The sequence below is a fragment of the Notolepis coatsorum genome, assembly GCF_963971535.1.
Source record: "Notolepis coatsorum genome assembly, chromosome: 4".
Lineage (NCBI taxonomy): Eukaryota > Metazoa > Chordata > Actinopteri > Aulopiformes > Paralepididae > Notolepis > Notolepis coatsorum.
The window spans coordinates 41,302,835-41,315,039 of NC_140168.1; the positions used below are offsets into that span (position 1 = coordinate 41,302,835).

The window sequence follows — 12,205 nt, forward strand, 5'->3', positions numbered from 1 at the left end:
GTGACATTTATGACATACACAACAGAGACAACATACATGACATCATGACATTTATGGCATGGGGACATACAGGTATATTACTGTTACATTTGTGACATATACGATATGCAAATATACAGTACTGTTACCCATAGATCCTAACAGGGAGACTGCACATTAGGAGGGGGTTGGTGGGTGGGAGAAAAAATATACATACGGTGGAGAGAAAATATATACATACGGCGGGGAGAACATATATACATACGGTGGGGAGAAACGCTGCAGGAGTTATTGTATATATATTATCATAGGACTGGACATAATACAATTATATAGGTTTGATTAGGGTGCGTGGTAATTTCAAAAGGATGGAACAGTTAATCATAATTTGATCCCCATGGCAACGATACATTTGACTGTGCAATGTGGAACGCCCTACCCACAGCTGTAAAGGAATGTGAATCACTACCCACTTTTAAAGCCACTCTCAAGGAGCACCTACGGGAGACTGCAATTCAAAACTGGCCCCTGTAAATGTCCTAACCCAGCAGGACCCTCTTCTTGGACCAAGTAAGGTTTTGTCGATAATTCAATGTACAGTTATCCGACCCCAACCCACCTACCCATCCCCCCCCCCCCACCCCACCCACCCAACCACCTCCAATGTACAGTTCCCACCCCCACCCCACCCCACCTACCCACCCCACCTACCCACCCCCCCCACCTCTTCCAATGTACAGTTTTTTCGTCAAATGTATATACTCTCTTTTATTTTTTGTAAATTTTTTTTACTCTTTTTGTATCACAAACAGTATACTGTCTATCTGTATGTCATGTATGTCATATATGTTATGATGAATTGAAAATGGGGGACCCTGATGTAAACAAGACGAAAGTCTTTCTCTGGTCTGCATCCCCTTAACTGTACTGTATTGTACCCATTCGGCAATCTGTTAATAAAGTTTTCAATCAATCAATCAAAGCATACTGGTCAGTGTGTTACGTCATGTAGGAACAGGTAACCAATCGCAGCCTCGTTCTGCTTCACAGACCAATCGGGAGACCGATCGGAGTCTTATGGTAATTTCCGGCAAGAGGACGGGCCAATAGGAAACAGCGAGGGCTTTTTGAACGGTGAAAGGCGGGTCCAGTGACATTAGAGAGGGAAACGAGGAGCAGACAACAAAGCTGCCTGCGTAAGCAACAGCAGAGGCTGCAAAATCTCAATAATTCACTGATCAACACTCATCTGGATATATATCAATAATCGCGTAGCGTAAGTATCACGGCGCATACATTATTTGGACAACAGCAAAGAAGATCAGCTGCATTATTGACTAGATATCGCGATTGCTAGCTTGCTAACTAACGTTACGTTAGCCACCCCATGGTTGGCAAATGCAATAGGAGGCATTGAACTTGCTAGTAGCGTTATCATGTCATGACATTTGTAACATCTGCATTGGTTGCCCACTGCCAGTCTGCTGACGTTTTGCCCTTTTCAGCAGGTCACCATCATGTCTCAGAAACAGATCTACTACTCTGATAAATATGACGATGAGAAATTCGAATACAGGTAGGACCCAATGACACCCTCATTGCTAAACGTATCTATGCAATCCAGCAGCACCCACCTCCCAGCGTGGTAGTGCCAGTTGCGTTTGGCTGTTAAGCAGTTAAATTATGTTATCATATGTCTTTAGTCATCATGAGCCGTTAATATAAGTGCTATACGTTTTCAAATCCCCCCCCAATCTGTCTGTAGGCATGTAATGCTGCCAAAGGACATTGCTAAGCGTGTCCCCAAGACCCATCTGATGTCTGAGACGGAGTGGAGGAACCTGGGGGTCCAACAGAGTCAAGGATGGGTGCACTACATGATCCACCAACCAGGTACCTACAGTATAGCAACAACTAGACGACTACACACACACACTGCTGTCTCTCTAGGCTGTAGATGAAATGGTGAACAGCGGTACTCGATATAGTCTAGGCCAGTGTTTGATCAAACATAGGGCCGTCTCTAGGATTTCATTGACACTGACATATTATTGAGTATAGAAGTAGAAGACTGTTCTCTAGCGCTAGTTCTAGTGATCCCTGAGAGAGAAAGAGAGAGATATGACCATTTGCACGTCCCCAAGACTAAAAAGGCAGGTAAACACTGCTGTGTCTAGACTCTAGAGTAGACTGTTGTTTGTGTCTACATAACACAGTGGGGGCTAAGAAAACTAGCAGCTACAGGGTCACTGCAGCTTGAGAACTGTTTACAAAGCTACTCCTACCACTGTGGATAACCTGGAGCAGTTTGAAAGTTGTGTCTTCTAGGCCTGGAAAAGTGAAATGATTAGGCTACATACAGCAACACTACACAACAATTCAGTTTCTGTATATAACACCTATCCGTGTTATTGTATGTTGGGATTTTTCTTTTTTATATATCTTTAATTGTGGTACACAATTTGGTTGTATTAATGTAACAAAGTAGACTTTAAGTGAGATTTCTCTCAAAATAATCTGAAACATTTGAGTACAGTAGTTATTTGACCCGTAGCTCTCTTTCCTACTTACCAATGATGTGGTGGTCAGCAATGATGCTGTTTGTCCTGCTGGACACCCGTAGCTCTGGCTAATCGGCCACAAAATGACCGCTTCAGTCCGTAAAAGCCCTGAAATAAGTACTTTACATTTAGTCATTTAGCTGACGCTTTTATCCAAATCGATTTACAAGTTCTGTATGCGACAAGTCAGCATGACGGGTACAACTCTTTCAGCTGAGTAACAATGACCATCAAACAGTGCTGAAACGTGGGTGCTGCCGTATTGAGTGCATAGACATATTAGTATAGTAGGAAGAGAGCATGGTAGTATAGGACCGTAAGAAGGTTAGTGTTTTATTTTTATTTTTCATTTCAGATATTGATTTTAGTTTTGAGGAAGTGCAGTGGCTCCATTAGCTTTGACATGGGTTTTGTGGCTAACTAGGGGATCAATCAAGGGATATCTCATCTTAGCTGAGTGTCCAGTACGAAGCGCAGCATGGATTGTGCTGAGGAAGCACTCTACCTTTCACAACATCATCAACAAGGGAACAGGGCGTACCCTTGTCACATGCCATTACTACGCAGTCCAATAAATGATGACCATCAATTGGATTATCTAACGTGTAATTTTCCATACCCAAGCAGATAACCTGATATATATCGACCAGATATATATCGACTAATGTGGGGGGGGGGGGGGGGGTCCTCTGAATATTGTGACCCCCAGCCCTATTACATATTCAAAATGTTTTGACAATGAATGTGAATGCACAGTGCACACATTTCCATACAATCAGTTTTTTCCCCTCCCAACTAGTCAGTTTCAGCACCGGCAACATTAATTGCCGGTAGATCTCTAGGTAGTCTACGCCTTTTAAAGTAATAATAACCAAAATAACTTCCCGATTCCAGTGATTATTATCGTTATTCCTATCGCCAAAACATCAACATCAGCTTTTTAACACAAATATGAACGTAGTAACTGACAAATATTGGTTGTGGAAATTCTAATGGAATTTGTCAAATGTACCAGGAAGTTATAACTAGTAGCCTACTATGATGGACAGAGTGAGACCCTGATCACTGGGAAGCTCGGCTTCCACATTTGATGCCCTCTGCTGTTCACTGTTAGGCTTGTTTAAAAGGAAATGCCACTCAAATGTAAAATTATAATATGCTATTTATTTGTGAACATGAGATACCAGCGGCACGGTGGTGTAGTGGTTAACACTGTCGCCTCACAGCAAGAAGGTCCAGGGTTCGAATCCCGCTTGGGGACCAGGTTTCCATGATGCCAGTTACCCAGGTGGGGTATCTCCCAGGCCTTTCTGTGTGGAGTTTGCATGTTCTCCCCGTGCTCGCAAGGGTTTCCCCCCCCGATAAGATAAACCCACTGGAAAAACATGCACAACAACAAGATCGCTAACGCTGTGGCGTCCTTGACGAAGACGGACAGGAGCACTTGGATTGGTCCCCTGGCGCGGCTCACGTGGCGCCTGTCTGCTCCCGGCTGCCCTTGGGGGGGAAGGACGACGGGATGGGTTAATCGCAGATACGCATTGTATGCATGGTTCGCATGTGTGCCAAATGGTGACCTCGGAGCAGGTCCTAAATTATTATTATTATTATTATTTCCCAAAGCCAGAAACCACAGAAGTAAGAATCATTGTGACGTCATCGAGTATAAAGTCTGGAGCTACTCCATTGACTATCAATTGGAGATGGATTTCTTGGACCCACAGAATGTTTGTCTTCTTTTCTTTTTACCTTTTTAAACTTTTTATATATATATATATATATCCAAAGGAGCTTTATGCTATAGTAGTGGTCTCAGTTCTGAAACAGAAAATGTACCACATTCCCCTGGTCGCTCTGTCATCTATAAAATATTTCCCAATTCATTGTATACGTCAGACTTGACATCACAAGTTAGCACTCCTAGTTTTTGAATTTGGGAAAAAGCTGCACATTTTCACAAATATTTTTGTACTGTCTTACACCAGAGGAATAACTGTCTTAGACCAGAGGAATAACATGAACTCTGAAATTGGGTGTAGTCCCTCTTTAATAGGTGGTGACACCAGTCTGAGTTTCTACACGGTCACTCAAGTCTGACTGACTGCTCTTTATGGAGACTAGTCGGACCAGCACAGCGGATTGAGTCACAGAATTTGGCTCACACACAAAGTAATATTTTAGTGTCTGTTCTTCAGCACATACCATTACATAGGAGGAGGGGAGCTCCATGTAGTTAAAATGAGATTGTTACATTGTTCTGATGCCTTGTGCGACGTGCTGCTCGGCCCAAAGTTGCAGCAATAACGATAATTTAATTATAATAAAGGAGACAAAATAGCTGAACCTTGAGTTCACTAATGTTGTCCATATTTGCTAGCTAGATCCCACAAAAGATGTTAATGTCAGTTGGTCGATACCAATATATATATATATTTAAAAAAGGGCCAATATTGGCCCCATATATCGGTCAACCACTAATCCAAGTCGAGTCAAATTTATTTATAAAGCACATTTCATACACCGGCAATCCAAAGTGCTGTACACAAAAAAACAATACATAAAAAGAAGGCACAGTATAAAAAAGTGATTATCTGGAATTAAAAAAATATATATAAAAGGAACACAGAAGGGTACAGTATAAAAGTGGTACATTCTCACAAATAGATTGTCAGTGCATTAAAATAAACAAAAGAAAAGTGCAAAAAATAGTGCAGTGGTTTAGCAGCAGTTAAAAGCAGAAAACAAAACATAACGGTTTTTAGCCTATTCTTAAAAATAGGCAGAGTTGGGTCAGATATCTTCTGGCAGTTTCAGCTATGTGTGGCATAGTAGCAGAATGCGGCTTCACCATGTTTTGTTCTGGTCCTGGGAACAGTTAGCAGACCAGCCCCTGATGACCTAAGAGGTCTAGACTCTAGAGGGTTCATATTGTAGAAGCAACTCAGAGATGTATCCAGGACCTGACCCGTTGAGTGATTTATAGACTAGCAACAGTATTTTAAAGTCTATTCTATGACACACTGGTAGCCAATGCAGAGATTTGAATCCAGGTGTCTCCCTACTAGCCAGCTTGTTGTTTTGACGACGCTGCTCCAGATGGAAGATACATCTTTCTCAGGGACACAAAGCCACTTTTACAGACAATGCCAACGGGTGTTTGATGTAGCTGAACAGATGCAGGCACACTTTTTTTTTTTTTTTTTTTTTTTTTTATAAAGAGAAAGCATACATTGGCCATATATCTGGTTACTAGGCTAAATCTGCAACCTTTGACAGGTGTACTGGCCACTACCATATGTTCAACGGGTGTGCTGTAGAATGTCCTTGACCCCCCCCCCCCCCAAAGCAAAACCTTTTGATGGCTGCATAGAGATTCTTGTCACAAAAGAAATGATTGTTTTGTGTAGTATTTGTTAGGGTTGACTTGGGTACCGAACTGACCGACCAAAATTACATCGGTACTACAGAGTAATTCACACAAGATCAATCGGTACCAAATTTTCGGTACCTTTACATGTTTAGCATAAGACTTTAATATAGACGAGGGAGCTTTTTCCACAAATATATATATAACTGTCCCATTTCCTGGGTCTTTGGAAAGACCAGACGAGGTCAGAGGAGTTTGATAATATTTACAGAGGATGGCCAGATAATGTTGATATTTAAACATTTTAAAAACAATACATGATCATGCAATTTATTTTGTGTGGTGTGTTACAACAATAAATAACAAAATGTTCTAAATAAATAACTGTTGAAGTTGAGAAGTTTGTACTTTTTTTTATTTTTTTTTATTATTTTTTAACAACTGAAATTCCTTTTTTTTTGTTAAGACCGAATTTCTTCTACCACTGAGTACCGATACCGAATTCCAGGAACTGGTACTGGTACCGGTATTGGTTAAAATCTGAACGGTACCCACTACACAACCCTAGTAATTGTACAACTAATCGTAGTGAGATTGTTATGCGGCCACTGTCACTCACAAAACGCTGCTGCCAGGCTACTCACTAGGTCCAAAAAATCATGCCACATCACCCCATCCTTGCTTCCCTGCACTGGCTCCCGGTAAACTCCAGGATAAATTTCAAGGTCCTGGTGTTAACCTACAGCCCCCCCCCTACATTAACAAGCTCATCCATCCACTTTCCTCCAGCCGGTCACTGCGGTCATCCCACCAGGAGCTCCTGAACCTGGGTGCCCAGGGCAAGACTCAAAACCAAAGGGGACTGAGCTTTTGCAGTGATGATGATGATGATGATGAATAGTTTATTTTCTGTCTTTGTTTACAGATAAATCAAAAACACACACATGTGTGGACTTTCAAAAGGAAAAGAAAAAAAGAAAAAATCACAAATGTACTATTCAAAGTAAGCTCGCACACAAAATCCAAACTCAATGACCGAAACAACAAGTGACTGCCCCAAGGCTCTGGAACGCCCTCCCCTTAAACCTGAAAACCGCTCCTTCAGAGCAAATTTTTAAAAGGCAGCTAAAAACGTACTTTTACAGGCAGGCTTTTAAAACACCCATATCCGTTTCTTTCTGTTTATGTCTTGTTGTTTTTTTAGTTTTTTGTTGTCTATTCTGTTGTTTTAGCAAATGTTTATGTTTTTTCTTCTCTTCACATGTTTTATGTCTTGTATTTTCTACTCTGCACTCATGCTGAGAAGGGCACTATAAAAATAAAGTTTTACTTACTTACTTACTCTGCCCTTTTCTACACATGAACTCACTTTCTCCTGTTGTTTTCCTCTCTTCCCACACAGAGCCTCACATCCTCCTCTTCCGACGCACCCTGCCCCCCACCCCCCAGTGAGCCGAGAGAGAGGGATTATCTGGGTTCAGAGGAGATCAGCTCTACTGAGGTGCCCCCCACAACATCATCTATTAGGGATCACACACGTCGATGTCAAGATCGACACGGCCGTTTTCTGAGTCTTAAGACGATTCGTAAACGATTCTGCCGCAGCCGGGCTGATCGTCTTGGACCTAATCGAAAGACTTAACCTCGCGATGAGAAGAACGCTGTTGAAATTGGGAATATTTCGCAGGAAAAATGAACACGCTTTCAGGTGGAACAAGACTTTTCTCCCATGTTGAACCGGTGACGTCACCCATCTCTGTGTTGTCCAAATCAGCTTCCACTGTCCTGTCCTGTCGTGTTCACTCTGTCTGTCTCTTTAATCTGTCCTTTGCTGAATCTTGTTTTTGTTTACTCCTATAGCATTCCAGCCTTGTTTTAGAACAAATGTGATTATGTTAAACACCCGGGAAGAGAAATGTGTTCTGATATCTTTGAATGAACTTAAATCCACAGAGAATTCTGTGCGGCATTTTAAGATGCCACTCATCACACCCACTCTAGAATAGCGAGTTTAGTTGACATAATTATGCCTTTTACAACTGTGATGTGGGGCATGGTTGCTGCTCAATTACACTATAACAAGACAGTTATCACTGTTCTCATGCACTTGAAGTTCAGCATCTACGATGGATAGGGCTGGGTATCGGAATTCGATACTTTTATGGCATTGATCGAATCGCTTCAATACTGACTAGTATCGGGGGGGGGGGGGGGGGAAGCACAGCGGTTCGAAATGTGTTATCGAATCATGACACTGTCGCACATTTTGACACCACAGCATTTTTCCATACCTAATTAGTTTATCTCTTCAGTGTCTGTGAGCCAATAAGCATGTTTGTTGCAGGATATAACTCAAAATCATGCAAAATGTAACAAAGTCTGCCGATTGTCTCATGCGGCACCCGCAATGCGCATAACTCACGCAAAGTAAGGTATCGAAAAGGGGGGGGGGGGGAAAAAAGGATTGTTTTGGTATCCGTATCGAATCCCATGTATCTGTATTGGTACCGGTATCTAAAATCTTCAAATGATACCCAGCCCGATGGAAGCCCCCAGACACTAGAGAGCTTTCGAGTCCCTTTAAAAAAAAAAAAAAAAAGAAGAATATTACAGTAAGTTTAGCTTATTTTTTATCAAGACTCGTTTGTAGGTCATGATTGATGATACTGATCAGCTGCTCAATATTTATGACTTTATGCCCTGTCGGAAATAAAACACAACTTTTTAATAGTTTTTATTTGTGTTGGGTGATATATTAATTTAATCAACATTTTAGGCTCTTACTGTTCATGTCAAGAGGATGACTTAACATACATTTTGTCATGCTTTCACAAGAACTTCCCTTTGTTGGTTAAAGGGGAATTCCACTCTGGGTCTCTTGTATTTGTGTAAAAGTCACATCAGGCCAGAGATGTAGGCCGAAACTACTTTCCCCAACTCCAACTTCCTGCTTTACAAAGGACTACACTGAGGCGTACAAGGGGAAGGTACAAGGGGAAGGTGTTGGACAACTGCAGTCAAAGGTTACCACTCGTGCCAAACGCATACAAGGAGGAGAGGGACTGTTCGTTTACTTCTTGTTACTTTGTTAGCTGATGATAAGAGTGGGAAGCTTGTCGAGATGGACGATCGAGGTATCGGGGTAAATTCAAACGACCTGCCGTTTGAGTTTTTCCTACATTTTAAGTGAGCGTAGAGCTGTTCAATTAGCATTGTCTGCTGTTGATTTCTGAGCAGTGATTGCTTTGGCCACAGATGATTAATAAGTTATGCCTCAATATGGTAAATTAGTTAATGTTGCTTTGCGGTGGAATTTCCCGCACTTTGATATGGTTTTTCCACAAAGAATGTCCAATAAATGACATCCCTACACCTTTACCCTCATTGAGAAGAATGCAAGGATCTATGAACGCCCTGCCCCCTCATGTCTTCCCCCAAGCTAGTGGACCTTCTCATTTTCCACTTAAAACGGTTCGTCAGAAATTCAATTCACCCAAACAACTTTTACATGATCTTATTTTAACTATGAGATTTGCTGAAAAACAATTGTTTCACTACATATATCGACTTATAATACGGGTTTTATGTTAGCAGTTCGCATTTCCTGGATGAAGGTGTGGTCAGCTGGGCAACAGCGACTCTGATAGGTTCCCAGGATTATTTGCGTCACACAGGCGGCTCAGGTTTTGAGGAAGTACAGAAGCCCCTCTCCAGTGGAGGAAAGGGGCCCTTTGGTGACAAGTTCTGCACAAGTAATAGTAGTCAAAGTCAGAGAATTGACGGTAGAAAATTTGAGTTCAGAGGACGTTGTTAGACACCCATTTGCCGCTATTATCATACATTTGTTTGATGTACTGTGGTAAACTAAGCACTGTAAACTGTTGGTCTATTCTTAAGTACAAATGCTATTTACTGCAAATAGATTAAGTGTGATGAACTCTGATACCAAGATGCATATTTGATCAATCTATTTAATTCAGAGGAAGACACAATGGTTCTTTTGGCACTGGGCCATCATCCGTGTTGTCATGTGACAGCCTGGTGCCCAGACACCCCCCCCTCCCCCATGAATTATATAAATTGTTAAAAGCCACATATGTCCTACTTTTTCTTTAGTACAGACTATCTTGTTCAGTTGACCGTTTCCCCCTTTTTATTACATTATTTTTATTATCCTATTTCTGAGTGGCAGTGTCCTTGTAAACTATCAGGGTGACTGTTACAGTATGTTACCTAGTTAGGGTTCCTGAGATGACTGGTTTACTGTTACAATGTGTTATCTAGTTATGATACCCTGAGATGACAGGGTGACTGTTACAATATGTTACCTAGTTATGATACCCTGAGATGACTGGTTTACTGTTACAATGTGTTATCTAGTTATGATACCCTGAGATGACAGGGTGACTGTTACAATATGTTACCTAGTTATGATACCCTGAGATGACTGGTTTACTGTTACAGTATGTTACCTAGTTATGGTTCCTGAGATGATTTGTCTTCCGGAGCATCATCTGAGGGAGGGACCAAGACTAAGTTATCGTTATCTAGGTTGCTGGTTTTGCTGTGATATATTACAGTGTAGCATTTGGTTGTACTTTCATAATGCTGTTACAAAACCAGTCTGCAATTAATGACATACATTTTGTGTGTGTTAATGCCGGGAACTCCGGCAACTAAATATACAGTGTATTATATACTCTATAGTCTATATTATGTCAGTTGATTTATTTATCTATTTTCTATTTTTAATTTAACAAATGTTCTCCTTGAGGGGCGGCTAAGTGGCGCAGCGGGCCACTAACGCAGGATATGATGGGTTCGAGCCCAGCTCTCGGCGTTGCTTCCGGCTTCATACTAATACAATTGGCAGTATTATGGGGTGGGAAAGCCAATGGGTGGGGATCGGACGTTGTGGACAGCGACTCCTACAGGTCGGTTGGTGCGCCTGTACAGCAGAATCAGGAAGTATCGGGGGCAGCGTGAGCCTCCCACGTGTTACTCCTCGCTACTGAGAGATTGCGCTGTGCAGGTGAAAAGATGCGACGGCTGCCTCCTCGAGTACCGGAGGGGACACGTGATGCAAGGCTTGGTCCACATTGCAGCCGACCAGTGGGAGGCATGGTCTAACAACGTTCGAGACAGGGGAGGGTAGAATTGGATAATACGAAATTGGGATGGGAGAAAAAATAGAAAATGGGGAGAAAAAGTAGATAAAAAAACAAAAACAAATGTTCTCCTTGTTGGCATCACCTTTGGTAGAAAGACAAGGCCAGCAAACAGCAGTGTAGCAGGATCCTACTACACTGCATTCTTTGGAATTCATACTTCAACTTCAACTTTTTAAATATTTGCTTAGCAGAACAACATCACATGAGGGACTGAAACTACCTCTAAGGCCAACAGCTAGGGGCCTCATTGTGACCCTCTGTCGTGCTGTGCTTTGTGTTAGGGTGAACTACAGGATAAATAGGCATTGTGGCATAAAGGCATGTTCTGGAGAAACGGGCAGTGACGTGTGTGCTGCACCATTGATGACTATGACTATTAAGTATTATTATGTATTAATTAATACAGTATGCTGCAGTGAATGATTGGGTCAAGTCTCAACCACGGTGATGGCGGGTAGAAAGGACCAAATCATTGCCAGATTTGTCACATTTCCCCTCGTCTGTAGTAGGCATGTGCCAATATGTACATGTCAAAAACTTGGCCTCAATTTATGGTATTATCTCGGATTATTGAAATAAGCTGAACATCTTCAAATAATACTGAAACATAAACACATCACCATGTTTTGTGTTGGGGGGGAACTATTTGCATCACTCTCTCTTCTATTTTTTCTCCCATCCCAATTTCGTATCGTCCAATTCTACCCTCCCCTGTCTCGAACGCTGTTAGGCCATGCCTCCCACAAGCCGGCTGCAATGTGGACGAAGCCTTACATCACGTGTCCCCTCCGGTACTCGAGGAGGCAGCCGTCGCATCTTTTCACCTGCACAGCGCAATCTCTCAGCGGCGGGGGTCTGTGTGGGAGGGACACGCCACCCCCGTCGCTTCCTGATTCTGCTGCGCAGGCGCACCAACCGACCTGTAGGAGTCGCTGTCCACAACGTCCGATCCCCACCCATCAGCTTTCCCACCCCTAACACTGCCAATTGTGTTAGTACTGTATGAACGACCAGCCAAGCTGATAGCAATGCGGAGAGCTGGGCTCAAACCCAGCGTCTCCTGCATTGGTGGCGAGCGCCTTGCCCACTACACCACCTAGCCGCCCTATCACTCTCTCTTCTTAACA

The 12,205-nt window shown here is 42.4% G+C and overlaps 1 protein-coding gene across 2 annotated transcripts; it reads left to right on the forward strand.

Annotated features, from left to right (window-relative positions):
- The first annotated feature begins 1,119 nt into the window (after positions 1 to 1,119).
- On the forward strand, positions 1,120 to 8,125 carry cks1b (CDC28 protein kinase regulatory subunit 1B). 2 transcript variants are annotated; one of them, XM_084312493.1, is made up of 4 exons: positions 1,120 to 1,255; positions 1,488 to 1,555; positions 1,745 to 1,872; positions 7,310 to 8,125. In XM_084312493.1, exons 2-4 carry the CDS (start codon positions 1,497 to 1,499, stop codon positions 7,357 to 7,359), a joined length of 237 nt encoding a protein of 78 aa, XP_084168619.1. In that variant the 5' UTR covers positions 1,120 to 1,255; positions 1,488 to 1,496; the 3' UTR covers positions 7,360 to 8,125. The 2 variants fall into 2 exon arrangements, with proteins under 2 accessions (XP_084168619.1, XP_084168620.1); XM_084312494.1 differs by having other exon boundaries at positions 1,142 to 1,255; positions 1,485 to 1,555.
- Positions 8,126 to 12,205: the final 4,080 nt, after the last annotated feature.